Source organism: Malaclemys terrapin, chromosome 21 (assembly GCF_027887155.1).
Source record: "Malaclemys terrapin pileata isolate rMalTer1 chromosome 21, rMalTer1.hap1, whole genome shotgun sequence".
In the NCBI taxonomy this organism is placed as follows: domain Eukaryota; kingdom Metazoa; phylum Chordata; order Testudines; family Emydidae; genus Malaclemys; species Malaclemys terrapin.
The window spans coordinates 8,465,201-8,486,219 of NC_071525.1; the positions used below are offsets into that span (position 1 = coordinate 8,465,201).

General features: G+C 50.2%; 1 protein-coding gene across 3 annotated transcripts; it reads left to right on the top strand.

The window, feature by feature from the left end:
• Nucleotides 1-447: 447 nt before the first annotated feature.
• RFX5 (regulatory factor X5) lies at nucleotides 448-19,655 on the top strand. Of its 3 annotated transcripts, none has more exons than XM_054011304.1 (10): nucleotides 448-717; nucleotides 2,643-2,777; nucleotides 5,477-5,510; nucleotides 6,050-6,132; nucleotides 6,606-6,728; nucleotides 7,495-7,611; nucleotides 11,503-11,584; nucleotides 12,457-12,655; nucleotides 17,490-17,587; nucleotides 18,145-19,655. In XM_054011304.1, the coding sequence occupies exons 2-10, from the start codon at nucleotides 2,659-2,661 to the stop codon at nucleotides 19,435-19,437; spliced, it is 2,148 nt and encodes a 715-aa protein (XP_053867279.1). In that variant the 5' UTR covers nucleotides 448-717; nucleotides 2,643-2,658; the 3' UTR covers nucleotides 19,438-19,655. The 3 variants fall into 3 exon arrangements, with proteins under 3 accessions (XP_053867279.1, XP_053867280.1, XP_053867281.1); XM_054011305.1 differs by having other exon boundaries at nucleotides 2,647-2,777; XM_054011306.1 differs by lacking the exon at nucleotides 448-717 and having other exon boundaries at nucleotides 2,721-2,777; nucleotides 6,050-6,131; nucleotides 6,604-6,728.
• The last annotated feature ends 1,364 nt before the right edge of the window (nucleotides 19,656-21,019 follow it).

Sequence of the window (21,019 nt, forward strand, 5' to 3'; positions counted from 1 at the left end):
GCATGGTGCTGTCCTTGGCGGGTCAGGCATTGCTGGCCGGATCAGAGAGACCTGCTTTATTGTGAGGGATGGGGTGGTGTTAGTTTTGCAGCCAGGCTCAGGCCCGGCCTCTGGCAGGGGACAGCCCTTGCAGCGGTGACCCCCAGCTGCCCCGTGAGCAAAACCTTCCCACCCACCTGCATTGCAACTTTCCCTCCCAACTTCCTCCTCCAGCCGCCCCTCCCTTTACCAATCCGCAGCTTGTTACTAGGCAGAGTTGAAATCCAGCCGGCCAATCAACAGACAACTCTGATTTGTATCCGGGTAGAAAAGCCAGCCGCAGCCAATCATATTAATGAAAGGCCAAAGTCTCCGGGCAGCTCCGAGGGGTGTGAGCCAATCAGAAAAACACACCGGCAATCAGGGGATTTTGGGGTGGGTTTTTTATCCCCCCCCCCCCCCTGCAAGGCTAGTTGGTGCTTAGGTACTTTCTTTTTCTGTTTTGTAATTGCCCATGCCTGTAGTGGGTGCTTGGCGAGGGGGGGCGAGCCAGGGGCTTGAAGCATGTTGCAGGGGCGCTCTTGCAAACCGGGGCTGCAAGGCTGGGACTGAAAGGGCAGGTTGGCGGTGGACTCGGCGCCCGGGGTGCGTGCCTACTTCTCCGTTCCTGCAAACGCCCCTTGGGCAATTTGCCTCGCTCTAGAGGGGGGTTGTGGCGACCCGGAGAGCTGGGAGTAGGTGAGTTGCCTTTGTTTTGTCCCCAATCTCTTTCTTGCTTTGCAACATAGTCAAGGCTGGGGGTGGGAAGGTTACAAAGTACCGGGCGCTTCCCGAGAGAGGAAATCGGTCTTGCAAAATCGTCATCAAAGGAGGGCCCAAGAATCTGCTTCTCCAAACCGAAAACCGTAGTCTTAGTTGGGCCACGCTGTGTCTGGGCATTGCGGCTGCTGTCCGACCTTGGGACCGCGTGGAGGTGCGAAATTTCAGCCCCCCCCCCCCTGAAAATAAAAGATGAGATCTGGAAACACCGGTTGCAAAATAAAAATTGAGAGCGGAGGAGGGAGATTTCCCCAGCCTGGGGAGAGCGCGAATTGGCAGGTCTGAAGCTGGGGCTCCTAGTCCAACTGCAGATATTTAAATCTCCCTCTTCGTGGGATTTCCCCCCCACACTCCCCCCTGGGGCATTCCAGCCGTTAATTGATTTCCTCTCCGTGGGAGCACCTCTCCCTGAAGAAGGAAATCTAGATATAGGATCTGTAGCTAACCAGGCTACTCCGGAGCTAAGGTTTGCAGAATTGTAGCATTGCATGCAAATTTCTTGTAAAAACTAATAATTAAATTAGCTCCAGTCTTCTGTTGAATGCAGGGTTATTAATGGAGCTTCCTTGAGCTGTGCTGAATTCTCACTTTCGCGATTAAACAGGGGAAAAACTCAGCAAAAACCTTATGGGCTTGCTCATTTGATTTGATTTTTGTTATTTATTTGTTTGGAAGGGAAATAGGACAAGAAGAAGAAGAACGCTGTCTGGCGCAGGTAGTCGGAGCTGGGGCTGAGTGTCAGGACTCCTGGGTTCAATTCCTGGCCCTAGGAGGGAGTGCGGTCTAGTGGTCAGAACAGGGGAACTTGGCATTGGGACTGCAGCGTTCTGTTCCCAGCGCTGACACCCACCAACTTGCTGGGCGACCATGGGAAAATCACTTGACATAAGAAAGCGTTATTTCTTCAGTGTTCTCCGCTTGAGTTCTATGTCCATATTATTGACGTTGATTTTTTTTACTTCTTGATTAGTTTAACATTGCGATAGTGTCCAGTCGCCTCAGTCAGCATCTGTGTTAGGTGCTGTACAAACTCGTAGGAATGGTTTACAATCTAAGCCCACAGACCCGATTCCAGGGTCGGGACCTACCAGGAAAAGTGTGTGTGTGGGGGGAGAGATCCTAATTGTTTGGAGTCTTTAATGACCACATGACACTTTTTGCAAGAATCTAGGCCCCGGTGTCAAATTCCGGCAGGGGTTATTGCATTCATTCAAGGCTAGGGAACTCTTTCCAGGCAGAGCTCTGTCTCCACGTGGAGCGCCTCTGCCTTTCATGTCTCTCTGTGCTACTCTCCTTTCAGAATTAGGAGCCAAAATTCCCTTTCATGCTTTCAGTGGGATTCTCCTTCCCTCACGCTTCCTCTCCTTGGCCCTTATCCCGCAATGCGACCCTCTAACTGCTCTGTTTAAGTTGATGGGCATTGAGGGTGTTGAACACCTTATTTGGGGGCCTAAATGCAGATGTGGGGGCCCTAGAGTTAGGCCCCCAAGTTAGATGACATCAGCCTTTGCTCCCAGCTCTCCTAACCAGCCTTACAAGCGTGAGTTGTATTTTCACGCATTTATTTAATTGCAAAATGACTCCCTGTATTGTGACAGCATCTATAAGCCCCAGTCGCACACAAGGTGTGAGGTGCTGCACAAACATAGGACTCTGCCTTTGGACCGCTGCCTCGTCAGCGACACCTGACTCACCCTAAGCTGTCAGGTTTCTCCCCAAGCAGCAGGGAGAAGGGGCCGGGCGCTCGGTTGTAATAACAAATGGCACTTCTGCACCGGTCGGGTGGCCGTCTGCTGCGGGGCAATCTGTTCTGGGCTGCTTTTTTCACGGCTCTTGTCTTTTAGGCAGTCGCTGAATGTCATGGCTGACGACAAAGCTGGTCCCAAGGTCTCTAAAAAGGGAAGCTCGCAGTCTGGAAACTCCCGAGGGGATGCCACGGAGCCCAGCACCCTGTTACAGAAACTGAAGAGCACCATCTCGTAAGGGCAGCATCTCCCTCTCGCTTTTTGATGGCCGGCTTCTTAGGTGGTAGTGAAAGGGGCTGGCTGCCCAGCCTCGGAGACGTTGCGTTGCTCTGCACCTTAGGTGTTGTTATCTCTTTGAATTGTGGTAGTGTCAGGATCTCGTAGTGCTTGGTGCTGTGTGCGATTGATTAGTACAGGCCAACTCCAGCACCCGCACGCTAAACCCTACAACCGAAACGAGACCGAAACGAGACCGAAGTATCACAGCCCACAGGGACCCTCACCCCCCCCCCCCCAACGTCCCTGCTAATCTGGCCTGGGAGAAAATTCCTTCCTGATCCCACATCTAGCTGTCCGTTAGATGTAAATGATGCTCAAGGTCTTTAAATATTAACAGGCAAAGTGTTTTGCTGTGGCGCAATGAGGGTTGCTGTCCACATGCAACATGCCTGACTGAAACCCACATGAGCAAGGAAAAGAAAAAGTCAAGCCACGTGGCCCTACATGCTCCACCCACAGACACGCTGCTTTCCCTTACCGCTACCCCAGCCCACACATGGTAACCTTAACTCTGCCCTGACATAGCCTCCCCTCCTTCACACTGGCCTCCTTTGTAAAGTGCTTGGAGATTGATGGATGAAAAGCACTATATTAAAAACTAGTCAGTGTTGTTATTTGCTAGGTGAAAGCCCACATTGTCATATGGATGTAATTCCTGAAGAGTAAAAACAAACAAACCTGAAAGTGGCGGAGAACTTAAAAATTGGAAGGTAACCGGCAATGATTCAACCGGTGATACGCTGAACAAAAAGAGCTGTTCAGCCCTGTTTGTAGCTGTGTCCGTCGCTTCACACCCACTCTGGTCCTCAGTAGACCCTGAGCGTGTGATGATTTGGTGACGCTGACTCAGCCAACATTCTAGGCTTCAGAGTGATACACAGGCAGATACGCAGACCCTGGACTCTGATTACCAATTTATCCCCTCCTGACACTATTTGTTGTGAGTGTTTGGTGCAGAGGTGTGACAGAGTGGGTAGTTTCTGTAATATTTTTATGAATCCTAGGTATGCCTCAGTTTCCCTCTTGCTACCCAGTGGTTTAACCCTGCTCCTGGAACAGGGCAGGAGGGGCGTGTGTCACCTCACTGTCTGGGGGGGAATGAATAGAGTCAGTAAAGAACTGGCTCAAACCAACCCAAGTCAGAGTGTCCAGCAAGACAAAGAGATGCCCCAAGGACTGAACGCCTAACAGCAGGAAATCCCCGCAGGCTGGACCGGGGACTGAGCTGGAGAACAAGGTGTCAGGTGACTGGAGGAAGGGCGACCCTTTTGGAGGAACTCAGGAGCCTGGAGCTGGGGAGATAAAGAGGGAACACGGAACGAGAGCCAGAGGTGGAGTCCATCACAGCTTGGCTGGCTCATCAGGGCACTGGTTTAACCAGAGTGGACTATGGCATAACTTCTGCCTCTCTGTGCTACCCCAAGGACATTCAGATTCTGTAGCCAGGTGACTCATCAGTGGTTCCCTTGTTCCGAAAAAGGCTGCCTGTGTTGCTGTAAATACTCCCTGAGAGCACGGTGCAGGCCCAGTACAAGCCTCCCGTAGGAGTTTGGCTTGACTGGATTCGCTCCAGGGAGCCATGGAGAGGGACAGGGAACGCTGGAGCTAAAGAACCAGTCTTGGAGGCCACGGGCCTGCCTCTGTGGATCTGTGTGGGTCCTTGGGGGTCACTCCCAGGAGACTACTTACAGGCTGGGACATAGCCCAGAAATCATGACTCCGTGAGTGGTGGTGTGTTGGGGGAGGGCAGTTTGGTAAAGGGGGTGACAAAAGGCTCACACCCCGAGTGTGCAGGGCCATCTTAATGACTTCAGAGTCCCCTGGGCACAGTGTATCTTGGGGAGGGGCAGGGGGGACCCTACCACATTACAGTAGAAAATAAATAGTAATTCTTGCCTGTAAAATGTTATTGGGAAATAAAACACGATGTAGCGGTAACAGAAAAAGTGTTGAATGTGTTCTGCTCATTTAAAAACATCTGCAGGCAGCAAAGCGACAACTGACCTCTGAAAATCCAATTTCCTGAATCACTCCAGACTCAATATTCATCATAGATTCAATTAAAAAAAAAAATTCTTACACATCACTGCTGGGGCCCCCTTTGTGTCGTGGGCCCTGGGCACATGCCCAGTTTGCCCATGCCTTAAGCTGTCCCTGCTGGTGCGAGTAGGGCAGTGTTAAGGTGTTTCGGTGGATGGTAGTTGTAGCAAGGGAAAAGAATATGCCTATGGGTGGAGGAATAGAGGGGATGTACGATTAGGTGGCTTAACATTTCATTGCTTGTGTGGGTTTGAGTCAGGTAGGCTGTGTGTGTGTGTAACAAGCCTAAACGTTTCCCAACAAAGCTTTTTGCCTGTTAATTTCCTAGTTTGTTAATCCTTAAGCGGATGCGTCTTTGGCGGGGAAGTGGATCTGTGGGATGGATGTAAAAGCAACTGCTGACTGAGAAGACGTTCTGTTACAGCACATGAAAGCTTTCTCTGTTCTGCACAGAGGCTGTGCTTTGACGCCAATGTACTGGAGGCAGCAGTGGGGTTTGGCTGGGCACCCAAGAGGTGTTTTCCATCCCTGTGGTTCTGCTTAGCACAGGGAGTGCTGTACAGTCCTGCTTCATAACCTAACTGACGCTTTATTTTTTCTCCTGTTTTAAACAGCAAATCCGTGCAGAACAAAGTGGACAGCATTCTGGTGAGTGTCTTGAGCAGCTCTTACATTGCTTAAAAGCCCTGTAGCGTAGAGACCAGCGCCCGTGAGTGTCAACCCTGGATCTTCCCTCAATGGCAACATCCCATGCTGCTCTGCTTCATCATACTGGCTCAGTCCCTCAGTTCTACCTAATCCTGTCATCCTGCCATAATGGATCCATTCAGTGGTTCAGTCAGTCCAGGATCCGATCTCCAGGAGGAGCAGTGAGCAATGCATGATCTTTCAGAGCAAATCAGACCATCCTCCCCCGGGCAGCCCTTGTATTGCTAAATAGAGGGGTGGGAGAAGGCGTGCGTCCTTCCTGACCCCTTCATTGGTCAAGTCATGGCCTGATGCATACGATTTTATTTACCTTGCCTTGCCCAGCAGCAAACATAATTATTGGTCATAGAATCTTATCTGCTAAGAAATCTTTTTAGTCATGGCAGTTAGCAAAGTAATTGAACATCTAGTTGTTTTGCCACCTCCTTTGAGTCTCTAACCATTTTGTCCCTTCCGTCCCACGTCCCTGCCGACAATAGCAAGATGTGCAGAAATTTTCCGACAACGATAAACTCTACCTGTACCTACAGCTGCCGTCTGGTCCGAGTTCTGGGGAAAAAAGGTAGGGAACGGACCAAGATACCATTGTGCCTTGTCTTTCACTACAGAGTGGTTCAGTGGTTAGCGCAGGAGGAGATTGGGGATCAGGATTCCTGGGGACTGTTGCCAGTTCTGGGAAGGGAGTGCAAGAGTTCTGGGCAGTTGGACCCTTGGGTTCTGTTGCCGGTTCTTGGAGGGATCATGGCCTGGTGATCTAAGCAGCATGACTGGGTTCTCTTCAAGCTGATGCCACTGATTCACTGTAACTCAGTTTTCCCATGTATTACCCCCCACCCATTTTATATTACTTCCCAGCCTCATGGGTATGGGAGGGAAGGAGTCTCCAAATAATGCCTATGATCCTCTGTAAGTTGCTACAGAGAGGAATGTAGGCCTGGCCTGGCAACCTTTCTCAGTCTGCCCCCACTGATGCTGTCTCTGTGCTAATGAATGTTGTCTCTAATTTGATCATGTCTGCTTACCCCGTGGGAGCAGCAGCTTGGACCTGAGCTCCCTGAGCACTGCTGAGCACATGCATGCGTGCAACTGGATCCGGAATCACCTGGAGGAACACACGGACACGTGCCTCCCCAAGCAGGATGTCTACGACACCTACAAGTGAGCGTGCGCACAGGGCCCAGCGGGAGCCAATGCAGCCAGCGGCCTTGCGTCGCAAACCCTCTGGATCTTGCAGGCTAAGCAGGGACTGGCTGCATCAGTTCTTGACTGGGAGGCCTTTGATTTCCAGCCTCGGTTCATTCATCGTCAGTTTGTACCCATAACATCCTGGATTACCAGCTCCTTGGGGCAGGGACTGTCTCTTTGTTCTGCGACTGTACAATGTCTAGCGCTGGTCCATGTCTGGGGTTCCTAAGTGCTACTGTAATACACCTAATAAATAATCCTGACCAAATGCCAACTCTGCTAGTGAGGCTCAGCGTTACTAATTCCCAATGGTGTTTCAGAGACACACGCAGATATTATCCTCCACGTCAGCGTAGGACCACACCCTGCTGTTCTTACTTAGGCAATGGATTTTTTGCCCGAGTCAGAATTGTAGCACCAGGCTGTAATGTGTAGGGCAGCTGTTAAAATGCCGTTTCACCCAGAGGTGGCTGCATTTCAGTGGTGGAGAGTGATTTCCCTCTGTATAGGGAGTAGATCACGTTGAGTTTGCGGAGGCTGAGTTTACAAAGACCCTCTGTGATAAACGTAATATGACTTAACTAGAAGAGGGGCCAGCACCCAGTGTTCAGAACTGCTGGTGATAATCCACAGGGAAGCAATTGAATGCCCGGCCAAGACAATAGTATCAAGTGCAGGACCTTGGCTATTGGGATGAAACTCTCTCGCCTCTGACCCCTCTCTCTGTCTCACCCCGCAGGCGATACTGTGATAACCTCTGTTGTCGCCCTCTGAGTGCTGCTAACTTCGGGAAGATCATCCGGGAGATCTTCCCAAACATCAAAGCCAGAAGACTGGGAGGACGAGGACAATCGAAATATCCTTGTATGCTAAATAACCACTGTCTACACCTCAAAGAACTAGCCCATGCAAAGGGACGATGTCAGCTTCGTTTTGTGTGGACAGGGTTGGCTTCTTTTAAAATTTAAAGAACGAGAATGGGAATGATTTGTTTTTAATTGATTGGTCCTTACCTTTTGCAGCACCACAGGGGAATGGAGCGGTTGGAGCAGGGAACTGGGGGCAGGTCTCCTGGATTGTATTCCTAGTTCTGGCAGGAAAGTGGTGTCTAGTGGTTAGAGCAGGGGGGCTGGGAGACAGGCGTCTGGGAGGGGGGTGGTAGTGAATGACTGAAATAAGAAACTGCATGTCAGGACTCCTGGGTTCTGTTCCCAGCTCTCATTAACAAAGTGCTGTGGGATCCTCTAGCACAGAGGTTCTCAAACTTCATTGTACCGTGACCCTTCTGACAACAAAAATTACTTCACGACCCCGGGAGGGGGGACTGAAGCCTGAGCCTGCCCAAGCCCCACCGCCCCTGGTGGGGGGCGGGGGGGGCAAAGTCCGAGCCTCACTGCTCTGGGTAGGGGGGCCAAAACTGAAGCTCAAGGGCTTCAACCGCAGGCAGGGGGTCTGCAACCTGGGCCCCGCCGCCCAGGGCTGAAGCCTTCAAGCTTTGGTTTCAGCTCTGGGCAGTAGGACTTGGGCTTCAGGCCTGGGCCCCAGCAAGTCTAAGCCAGCCCTGCCGACCCCATTCAAAGGGGGTCACAACCCACTTTGGGGTCCCGACCCACCGTTTGAGAACCAGTGCTCTAGCAAAACAAAAACAATGAGGAGTCCGGTGGCACCTTAAAGACTAACAGATTTATTTGGGCATAATCTTTCGTGGGTCAAAAACCCACTTCTTCAGATGCATGGAGTGAAAATTACAGATACAGGGCCAATTCAGTCAGGGTGGATATGGGCCACTCCCAATAATTGATGAGGAGGGGTCAATACCAAGAGAGGGAAAATTGCTTTTGTAGTGAGCCAGCCACTCCCAGACCCTATTTAAGCCCAAATTAATGGTGTTACATTTGCAAATGAATTGTAGCTCTGCAGTTCCTCTTTGAAGTCTGTTTTTGAAGTTTTTTGTTGAAGGATGGTTACTTTTAAATCTGTTATTGAATGTCCAGGGAGATTGAAGTGTTCTCCTCCTGGCTTTTGTATGTTACCATTCCTGATGTCTGATTTGTGTCCATTGGATACAGACTAACAGGGCTACCCCTCTCATATCTAGCAAAACAGTGTTGCCAACTCTCATGGTATTTGGCAGTTACCTTAAAGCCCCGGCTCTTAGAATCATGTGATTCCATGAGAAACCTGGCTTTCCTATGACAACCTCCACCCCAAGTTTTTAGCTCTCATAGTTGCTAAGAAAAGCTTGTCAATGCAAACCCTAAAGGCGCAAAAACCAGAAGGCAAATAAAAAAGAACCCAATTTTATTATTATTTTTAGATCTGGTGATTTTTTGGGGGGTGTCTGACTCATAATGGTTGAACATGTGGGATTGGCAGTACTGTTACTGTAGAACACACTTTGGGATCCTCTGATGAAAGCTAATACAAAAGGAAATGTATCATCTTTAAACCCCTGATAGATTTTTAAGTAGGGCTGTCGATTAATTGCAGTTAATTCACATGATTTAACTCAAAAAAATTAATTGCGATTAAAAAAATTAATTGCGATTAATCGCAGTTTTAATCACACTGTTAAACAATAGAACGCCAGCTGAAATTTATTAAATATTTTAGATGTTTTTCTACGTTTTCAAATATTTGAAATTTACAACACAGAATACAAAGTGTACAGTGCTCACTTTATATTATTTTTATTACAAATATTTGCACTGTAAAAATGATAAACAAAAGAAATAGTATTTTTCAGTTCATCTCATACAATACTGTAGTGCAATCTCTATCGTGAAAATGCAACTTACAAATGTAGATTTTTGTTTGTTTGTTTGTTACATAACTGCACTCAAAACCAAAACAATGTAAAACTTTAGAGCCTACAAGTCCACTCAGTCCTACTTCTTGTTCAGCCAATCACTAAGACAAACAAGTTTGTTTACGTTTACAGGAGATAATGCTGCCCGCTTCTTACTTACAGTGAAATGAGAACAGGTGTTTGCATGGCACTGTTGTAGCTGGCATTGTTAAGTATTTACGTGCCAGATATTCTAAATATTCGTATGCGCCTTCATGCTTTGGCCACCATTCCAGAGAACATGCTTCCATGCCAATGACACTCGTTTTAAAAAAAAAAAAAAAAAAAAAAAAAAAGCATTAATTAAATTTGTGACTGAACTCCTTGGGGGAAGAATTGTATGTCTCCTGCTGTTTTGCCTGCATTCTGCAATATATTTCGTGTTATGGCAGTCTCTGATGTCGACCCAGCACATGTTCGATTTAAGAATATTTTCACTGCAGATTTGACAAAATGCAAGGAAGGTACCAGTGTGAGATTTCTACAGCACTTGACCCAAGGTTTAAGAATCTGAAGTGTCTTCCAAAATCTGAGAGGGACGAGGTGTGGAGTATGTTTTCAGAAGTCTTAAGAGCAACACTCCAATGCGGAAACTACAGTACCTGAACCACTGAAAAAGAAAATCAAGCTTTTGTTGGTGGCGTCTGACTCAGATGATGAAAATGATGCGTCTGTCTGCACTGCTTTGGATTGTTATCGAGCAGAACCTGTCATCAGCATGGACGCGTGTCTTCTGGAATGGTGGGCGAAGCATGAAGGGACGTAGGAATCTTTACAGCATCAGGCACGTAAATATCTTGCGACGCCGGCTACAACAGTGCCATGCAAATGCCTGTTCTCACTTTCAGCTGACATTGTAAATAAGAAGGGGGCAGCATTATCTCCTGCAAATGTAAACAAACTTGTTTGTCTTAGCGATTGGCTGCACAAGCAGTAGGACTGAGTGGACTTCTAGGCTCTAAAGTTTTACATTGTTTTATTTTTGAGTGCAGTTATTTTTTTGTACAGAATTCTACAATTGTAAGTTCAACTTTCATGACCGATTGTACTACAGTACTTGTATTAGGTGAATTGAAAAATACTGTTTCTTTTGTTTTTTACAGTGCAAATACTTGTAATCAAAAATAAATATAAAGTGAGCACTGTACACTTTGTATTCTGTGTTGCAATTGAAATCAGTATATTTGAAAATGTAGACAACATCCAAAAATATTTAAATAAATGGTATTCCATTATTGTTTAACAGAGCGATTAATCGAGATTAATGTTTTTAATCGCTTGACAGCCTAAATTTGAAGCCCAGAAAGTAGCACTGTGATCATCCAGTCTGATCTCCTATATAACTCAAGCCCTAGAACTTCCCCAAAATAATTCCTGTTTGAACAAGAGCAGATCTTTTACAAGAACATCAGTCTTAAATGGAAAATTCCCAGTGATGGAGAATCCATCCCGTCCTTGATAAATTGTCCCAATGGCTAATTACCCCGACTGTTAAACAGGGATGCCTCATTTCCAGTCTGAATTGTTGACCTACTAATCCAGCGGGGGACAGAAATAGCCTCTTCTGTAAGTCCAGAGAGAATATTTGTCAAAGTTGAGATTGGGAGTTGAAAAAGCAGGAAAGTTTATTTTCCTCTTCCACTCATGGTGGGCGTCGAGCAGATCTGGGCTAGCTGATGGGAACTGAGAAGTGGACCGAACTAGTCTGGAGCACAGTGAAGTATAAATTGCATCAGCAGTGAAAAGCAAGAGGATTTGTGATTCCCAGATCTGTAACTGGAGGTGGAAGGAGTCACACTAAGGACATAAACTGCCTCCTTTCAAGCTTTAACTTCTCATTTTTGCAGCTTTATTTAGTTCCTTTCAACTTCCCACTGAAATCCCTTAACCTTGCCAAACGTATTGCTACAGCGGGATCAGGAGGAAGACAGTGGTCAGCATGCCACCCCTGCCCAGCCTGGACCTCAAAGTTACCGATACTGTAAGTTCCCCAGAAGCACGGTCTCCTAGCGTGAAGGCTTCCTGAGCTTTAGTGGGCCATCCTGGTGCTCATGGACTCTAAAGCCCTTCATGGTTAGGGGGTGTCTCCGTCAATTTCTGCCATGTCACTGCCCCAGCCCTAGCTACCTAACACACCTGCTCTGAATTTTAGATCTAGCGATGAGTCTGTTTTGCCTTCATGCCATTGGCCATGGGAAGGTCCTAGCTCAGCCCCATCGGCTATAGGAGGGTAGTGGGGAGGTTGTATATTCCCCCTACCGTGGGCACTGGGAATCTTGGGGTATTTGTCCCACTATCATGTCTGGGGCTGGCAGGAGTGTAGAGGGGTTTGTACATAGAGCTGGGCAAAACTCTTCACCCAAAACAATTTTTTGTTGTTGTAAAAAAATGCAGATTTGGCAACATGGAGCCATTGTGTGAATTCATCTCAGTTCCGTCAAATTGTTACGACTGAAAAAAACCTAAAAAAAAGTTAAGAAAAAAGTTAAACATTTGACCTTCTGGAGTTTTGGCTCAAAATATCGTTTTCTTAACCTTTTAAAAATGGTCAAAAATCAAACGTTTTGTTCGACCCGAAACGGATTGATTTTGACTTTTCGGAAATGCCAGCGCATCCATTGCCAGAAAATCGATTCTTCCCCCCCCCCCCCCACCAGCTCTTGTATGTTGGCGTATAAGGTGACCCATCCGTGGGAGCTGTCCTCATGATGACCCCCTGTGAATTCAGGTGGGAGAACTGGGCGTACGTCAGGAGCGCCCCGGGAATTTCGGGCGCCCGATGACTGTGCCCAGGGAGGGGAGCAGAAGCACTACAAGGCCAGTCTCTGACCTCACTCCCCTTCCCTGATACAGTCGGAGCTGACAGACCTGGTGCAGTCATACCACGACGAGCTGGTGGACGCGGCCTGCGCTCTGACCTGCCACTGGGCTGAGAAGATCCTCAAGCGCTCCTTCAACAGCATCGTGGAGGTTGCTCAGTTCCTCATCCAGCAGCACCTCATCAGCTCGCGCTCCGACCGCGCGGACCTGGTCATGGCCATGGTGGTCTCAGGTGGGTCGGGCGTTCAGAAGGGGATTCCTACCGCAGGACCCGCTCCTGTACTTGTGTGTGGGGGGCAGGCGGGATCCCCATTGCCTAGCGTGGGGCTCGGTGGAGTATTGGGACTTCCCCGTGCAGCGCTCGTTTCAGGGTTGGGGCTACTGAGGGTGCCGCAGGCCTGTCTACCCAGGCTGGCTTCAGCTTAGCTGCTGCCTTAGTTTCCTCTTCATCCACTCCCCAGTAACGGACATAGGGCTGCGTGTGTTGAGAAACACCCCTTCATGGGGCTGGGTTTATTCAGATTCCCAGGGAAACTCAAGCACTCCCCTCCACCCCAGCCTCCCGGCTGGCTCCCACCCCGCAACGCTCTTAGGCATAGAGATCATCCAACCTGACCACCTGTGTATCGCAGGCCACCAACCCCACCCAGCACCCGCACCCCAAAAGCAACCAGACTGAGACCAAAGTATCCCAGCCGGCAGGAGACTAGACAGTTCTCTGCCGCAGGCAGAGAAGCGGAAGGATCCTGGTGCACCAATGCCCGAGGCCTCTGCAATGGCAGAGAATGAAGTGAGAGATTCCCGGCACCTCGTGCTGCAGAGGGAGGCAGAAACTCCCAGGGTCCCTGCCATGCTGACCTGGGGGAAATTCCTACCCAACCCCACATATGGCAGCGATTGGTTAGACCCTGAGCATGTGAGCAAGAGCCAGCCAGCCGAGCAGCTGACGGGAAGAATGCTCGGTGCCACCTCGGAGCATGGCCCTCCCCGTCCGGTGTCCCAGCTCCAGCCGTCTTGTCCCCACTGCGTCAGCAGCAGACTTGCTCTCCACCTGCAGGCTGCACCCCTGGGCTCTCTGGCTGGGTCACTCCGTGCAGAGCAGCTCATGCAGCCCCCCTCCTCCTTTGAGTCACCCTTCTCCTTCCTCTGAGTCTTCACAGGCTTTCTGCCAAAGCTTAAACCACGGCAGCTGCGCCGCTGATGCACCTCAGCATAGACCCTCGTGACAGCGATGGGAGGGGCTCTCTTGTCGCTGACGTTAATCCACTGCCATGGGAGGAAGAACCCTTCCACCGACCTAGCGCTGTCTTTGCCGGGGGCTAGGTCTGCTTCACTGTGTCACTCGGAGGGGTGGATTTTTCACACCCCTAAGCGACGTAGCTGGCTTGACAGAACTTTTTAGGGTAGCCCTGGCCTATGACAGCCAAGCACTGGACACCAGAAATAATTCAAGTCTTTCCCCTTCTCCAGCGTCCTTTAAGAATTGCAGTGTTGCTTTTAATAGGTCTCCATTTTCCTGATGCGCTTACTAGGTGTTGCAGTGAAAATGTGGATACTTAAAGGTCTGGATACTTAAAGCTTTCTGTATATCCCCTTTCAATGGTACATTCTGCAGTCCCAAAGGAGTTGATCACCTCTTTCCTGGACCTTTTCCTGTTCTGTCTTCATGTTTGTTTATTAGAAAGAAATTACTGTTTGAGCCACAGTGACCAGTTAAAATTCTAAATAGAGCCACTTCACTCATTCTCTCAGGGCCTTGGAGCACATGAGTATTTTCTACTCTTGGGCACGTTTCATAGAATCATAGGACTGGAAGGGACCTTGAGAGATCATCTAATCCAGTCCCCTGCCCGCATGGCAGGACTGAGTATTATCTAGACCATCCCTGACAGGGGTTTGTCTAACGCTCTTAAAAATCTCCAATGATGGAGATTCCACAACCTCCCTAGGCAATTTCTTCCAGTGTTTAACCACCCTGACAGTGAGGAAGTTTTTCCTAATGTCCAACCTAAACCTCCCTTGCTGCAATTTAAGCCCATTGCTTCTTGTCCTGCCCTCAGAGGTTAAGAAGAACAATTTTTCTCTCTCCTTCTTGTGACAACCTTTTCACTGCATCTTTTCCCCTTTATTTCTTTGGGCCCATATTTCCTGCCGTTAACTCGTTTTTAATTAGATTTTTAAACTCCAGTTTACTTACAGGGGTGTCTAAATCAACTTGCTCGTGTTTAACGGCATTTTTTGCCACATTGTCATTGCCCACCACCCCTTCGTGCGCTGGGTTCCGTGCTATCACTGTGATTACACCCAGCTTCATCAGTTCCGTTGTTAACGGTAACGTTTCATTACATGGCGCCTTGCCGCTATCCGAAGAGTGGTTTCTGATCGCCTGGAGTCCTGATAAGGAATCAGACAGGAGGACCACAGCGACTGGGCTAACATCTATAATCCAATTTAATGCCAGCATTTTCACTGCCAGTTCAGTCTTTGAAACGGCCCCAAAGTTTGATAGCTCTACAGCTTTCTTGATACCACATGCAGGAATGCAGCTCCCACTTTTCCTGTTCTCATATCTTTGGAGCCGTCAGCATACATGTTTGGCAGTAGTTAGTATCATAGAATATCAGGGTTGGAAGGGACCTCCAAGAGGTCATCTAGTCCAACCCCCTGCTCAAAGCAGGACCAATCCCCAACTAAACCCCAAATCCCTAAATGGCCCCCTCACAACCCTGGGTTTAGCAGGCCAATGCTCAAACCACTGAGCTATCCCTCCCCGCTACTTATCACAGACGTATTGATTTGCTATATTTTCCTCTTTCAGTTTCACTAGACAATTCTGTATCTACCTCCGAAGGTATAATTTTCCAATGTTAATGCATTTTCCCAAAGCTATAGATTTCAACCTCCTCTGGGTCTTTATGCTAAGATCCTTTGTCCACGCTTTAACCCTCCTTACATGAGGCATTTTGAGTTTTTGCCCTGCACGTCGACCATTTAATTCCCAGCATTCATCATATATCAACTTAGTGTTTCTCTTCACTATTTCCAATGATGTTAGCCCCAAAGGCTACATCTAAAAGCTTCATTCTTAAAGTAATGGGCATTTCACCGCCAGCTATCTGCCGTTCACAGCGGCGTTGTGATGAAGGCACCACATGCAGTATGCTACCATCTGCTGAGCTTGGATTGAGTCAAGCCTTCTCAAAGTGGTTTTTGATGCCGAACTGAAATCCTGGCACCGTAATCAGTAACTGGTCTTATTAGCGTTCTGTGCAGCGTTACTGCTGCTCGCCACCCTGGGAAGTTCCAGAAATACTTTTAAGTAGGTTGATTCTGCCTTGTCTCCAATATTTTCAATATGCTCCTTCCATGTGAGCTTGCTGCTAAATATCACCTGTAAAAATTTGAAGCTTTTAACTACGCTTCTTTGCGGCCCATATAGATACAATTTATAATCTCGTTCAATTTTCCTTTTAGTGACTATTGTTCCCTAACTTTTGTCAGATGAGAATTTAAAGCCCCACTCCCCATTCCACCTCCTTGCCTCATCTCTATCCCAGAAGCCTGACTTTTCTCATTCTCCCCACCTAGGGAGGTGAGCTAATTATGTGACAGGTGGGGCTGGACCCATCTCCCTTAAAGGGACCGGCCGCCCTGTGACAGAGGACTGGGCCCTGCTGCTCCTGGGGAAATCACAGGCAAAGTTCCCTCTGCTCTTAGCGGGGGGCCCGTCATCACCTGAGATTAACCCTTTCAGCTGTGACTCAATGTAGAACTCAGTGGGACGTTCCCTTAGCGAGAGCATTTGAAGTCAGTTGCCCAGTTTTCATTAGTGCCTCTGCAGACTGTTGACACCAGTATAACTCACGGGGAGGAGCTGCACCGTTCGAACTGTGCCAGTGTGGCTAAAATGGCACGGCTGTTGTGTGTAGACAGCGCCCACCTCGATTAGGCTAACCAATAGCGGTAGCGCTCTAACCATACCGGCCTAGTTAAAGCAATACAAAGCCCTAATGTTGATGCGGTAATACTGGTGCATCCCTATTTATTATCTCTATTGTATGGTCTGTATTTAGACTATAAGGTCTTTGAGACAGGCATCGTCTAGGATCATTTATTAGGTGTATTACAGTCGCCCCTGGGAACACCAGGGCCCCATTATACGAGGTGGTGTAGGTACACAGAGGTGTGATAGCAACTCCCGCCCCGGGACCCTGGGTGGGGGGAGCGGGGCTGGATATGGGGCATAGAGGGGGGAACAGGGCTGGACATGGGGGGGGGGGAGTTCCGGTTTTGGTGTGCCTGCGTCAAACCTGCAACTTTAATAATAAACTGGGCCCACCACTTTCGGACATAGCCACGTACGCAGCCGCTTGCTGGTTTAATGTCCATTTAAAGACCAGTCTTAAGTTATACTGGTGCAGCGTTCATGTGGAGACAAGCCCTCAGGAGCTGGTTTAAGCGGAACCAGAATAAACCCACCCTGAAACTGAAGTAGGGGATTGCACCCGTCTTACTAAGGCCACGTCCACACTGAAAATGCTGCAGCTGCTCGGCTTCACCGCTTCAGTGTAGACACTACCGTGATGAGAGGGGTTCTCCCATCGCTGTAGTTCATCCACTCCCCCGAGGGGCAGTACCTAGGTTGACGGAAGAATTCTTCTGTTGACTTAGCTACTGCCTCTTGGGGAGGTGGATTGCCCACCAGGATGGGAGAACCTCTCCTCTTGATGTAGGCAGTGTTTACTCTGAAGCGCTGCTGCTGTAGTGTTTCAAGTGTAGACAAACCCTGAATTAAACCAGGGTAGCTCTCTTGTATAGACCTGTCAAGCAGAGCAGAGTTGGGGCTTTCCTGGCCTGTGACAATAATAAATAATATCCAGGATGGAAAGTAAATGCATTTTTCCCAAATAAATAATAATAAATAATCCCCGTGCTTTTCATCGGTGGCTCTCAAAGCACTAATAATTTAAGGGAAGGAACTCTTTTTTTTAAACGGAAAGAGGGTGTTCTTTTAAGAACAGTCAAGTCCCTGAATTTTTTTTTTTGGTTGGTTGGTTTGTTTATAGAAAATTCAGAAAATATCCACCGAGACACTCGACCGTCGCAAACTGCCAGGAAGAATGGATTGGAAACATCGGACAGCGCTGTCAAAACCCAGGCCCAGGTGAGAAAGTGTTGGGTGGTGGGGAGAAACCTTCCCACTATGACTAGCGCCCTCCTCCCCTAAGAGCTGAAAGGCTGGTGTGGTCAGCCCCTGCTTGGAATTCGGCTTACTACTAATCTAAGGAAGAGTGGGGTCTAGTGGTTAGAGCAGGGGGGCACTGGGAGCCAGGACTCCTGGGTTCTTGCTCCAGCTCTGGAAAGAGATTGGGGTCTAGGGTTAGATCAGAGGGAGCAGGGAGCCAGGCCCCCTGGGTTCTAGCCCCAGATCTGGGAAGGGAGTGGAGTCTAGGGTTAGAGCTGGGGGGCTGGGAGCCAGGACTTTTGAGTTCTTTCACACCTCTGCCACTGAATTCATGCCGTTGGCAAGTCAGTTCTCTGTGCCTCAGTCTCCCCCTATAAAATGGGGGTGGCAGTAGCCTCAGGAGTGGGGCTGTGGGCCCTTATCGCTGAGCCCTAGTCGGGTGTAGGTGTCTGGCGGAGGCACTGGAGATGGGCACAGTATGGGTGTGTGGTGATGCCCTTTCTGCCAATGTCCGTCCATCTGTCTTTGCCTGTCAGAACAAAAAGGAGAATAACTCGAAACCCTCCGTCCCGCCCCGAGCCGAGAGGAAGAAAACCCCAGAGACCCCCAAGCCGGTGAGCAGCCCTCAAGTCAACGCCCTGGTGGCTCGCCTGCCTTTCCTCCTGCCTCGCATCCAGGCCAGCGAGAGACTGATGCCGCCGGGTGCCCAGGCCGTGCGCTCCTCCCCTCCCATCCTGGCACCCAAGATCACGGCCACGCCCATCGGGGGCACGGTCAAGATGGCCGCCCTGCCGCTGCCGGTGGGCACCGCCTCCTCCCTGCCCATCAACCTGGCGCCAGGCGTGAACGGGGCGGCGGGGCTGGTCAGCCAGCAAGCGGCGGTGCCGGTGATCAACATGATCCTACCCAACGTGCCCGCCAGCGTGAGCATCCCCGTGGCCGAAATCCCAGCCAACCCCAAGAGCGCAGCCGGGGGCGGCAGCGAGAGGCACGGCCCCGCCAAAAGCAGCGAGGGGCCGGCCGGCAGCCAGCAGGAGGCGCAGGGAGCCAAAGGGGCCAAACGCCCCCCGGAGTCGCCCAGTGAGGCTGCCACCATCAAGAGGAAGCGCGGTCGGCCCCGGAAGAGGCTGGATGAGGCGGAGGCCTGTTCGCCGGGTAAATGTAGCGGCGCGGAGGAGGGGGGTGCCCCTGAGAGCGGAGGAGGGGGCGACGCCGGCCACGAGGGTAGCACATCACGGAGCTCGTTCGTCTCGGGCAGGAATGGAGGGTCACCCAGCCCGTGTCCCGGAGAGCCGGGAGGGCTCTGTGTGGAGGGCCCGGACAGCTGGGCTAAGGGAGTGTTGCCCGGTGCTGACAACAGAGGCAGCTCGCTGGACACTGAGCGAGCCACGGGCGCCTCCCAGGTGAGCGTCATCCAGGACAGCCGGTTCAGTGGTCAGAGCCGGCTGAAAGCTGACGCCCAGGAGCCGGAGCTGGAGGACGATTTGCAGGTGCAGATGAACCCAGGTGAGGCTTCTGTACCAGGATCCCACAGCCCCCAGGAGGGGAGACCTCACCCTCGCTCTCCCTTGGGAGACACCAAACGGGAGAGCCTGGGAAAAAGCCCGGCCCTGCTCCTGCTGTCAGCGATTTCCGCCCCTGACGACCACGCTCAGCCATCCGATTCCGGGAGCTCTCCCGAATTGCTGTGCTATGCGTCCGGCTCGGCCGAGTCGGCGCCGGCGGGTTTGCACTCTGCCGGCGCTAGCGAGGACAAAGCCGCTAGGCGCCAGCGCAGCCCTGCTTCCAAAAGGCTCCACAGCCCCCAGTCCACAGCGGATCGCCCCTGAGCACGCTCTGTGCAGCGCCCACGCCTCAGCAAGCCGAACTCGTCCTCTGCCCACGCCCAGGAGTGGGCGCTCTGCCGCAACCGGATGCCTTGCAGGGAAGATTTTTAAAATGATATTCATTTGCTAACTGCCTCCGTCCCTTCCCAGGGCTGCAGAATAACACCCCTCCTCCCCACCCTCCCTGTTGCCATGCAATTAAATAAAGCCAATCATTGCCACGCACGGTTTGTTTGTGATCGGCAACCGTCACCTTTCCTCTGGCCCAGCAATTTGGTTTTGCTGCATTGGGAGGCCAGGCCAACGCACCATCACTCCTGCCCCCTCCGGAAGGAAAGGGCTGCTGCTTCCAGGGGTGGAAAAGATACAGCTGGAGAGTAGGAAGCCCTGAGGTCAAGAAATGACTTGGGTAACATCTCTCCAACCTCAGCCAGCAAGGGCGTCTACACTGCTCACTGCACCCAGGCTCTGACTCGGGTTTAAGCCCCAGCCCCCCTTCCGTCCACACCAAACCAGTGACTTGGGTCAGCGAGCCCTCAGGACCCTGCTGGGAGGTGGGTCCAAGCCCTGTCATTTTGCAGTGGGGATGCAGCGTGAGCCGCAGACTCGCATCAGAAGGTCAGTGCAGTGCAGTACAGACAGGTTCACACGGCTGAGACCTGGGTCCCACCATTGGAAACCCAGGTTTGCAGTGCTCAAACGCAGCCTGAGTCCACAAGCCCAGGTCCCACAGACCCGGGTTAAGCGTGCAGTGTAGAAGTAACCCAAGAGATCGTGTTCACAGTGCCCTCTGTAGATCACGCTGCTCTGGGATACTGGACAGCACGGCTGGTTTCGTGTAACTGCCCCAAAGCAAACCCCTGGAGTTAATGCCATTCGCTCCAACGCAGCATCACTTGTGTTGCTGAAATCAGAGGCTTTTGGGGTACACCGCCAGTCTTGCATCTAGAGGGAGTTTTTGCCCCAGCTTGCAGGCGCTAAGCACCCCGCAGGATGGAAGCTGGTGTTCCCGCTGATCCCAGGTTTGATTTTAAAGCTCAAGCATTGGGTGACTATATCGTTGTTGTTATTGTGATGTCTCGCCTTTAATTTCTCCCTTTTGGTCCGTGTTTTGATCTGCCCACGAGCATCACTAACCTAAGAAATGAGCTGGCTGCATAAGGGTCTCTGGCCTGTGCCCCTTCTTGCCCTGGAATCTATGAATCTAAACCACCTTGGGACTAGGGAGCAAAGATCTCTGCTTGAAAGGGCTCAAAGAGAGGTGGCCTTTACAAAACTGGGCTCTCCTGCTGCTGTCTGGGGTGTAATGGATTCCAAGGCCAGAAGGGGTCAGTGTGACCATCTAGGCCAGTGGTTCCCAAACTTTAACAGGCCACGAACCCCTTTCACTAAATTGTGAAATCTCGTGAACCCCCTCCTAAAAATGAATATTTTCAGGGATTTAAGTTTAAATTTCCTCAGTGTGATGGATGCCCCAACGGCCGGGCCCCGGAATCTATGAACCTCTGAAAAATATTTTTAATTGAAACTTTTTTTAATGAACATAGAAAAACCAGAAACCAAAGATGTTTCTGTAAAATGTTTT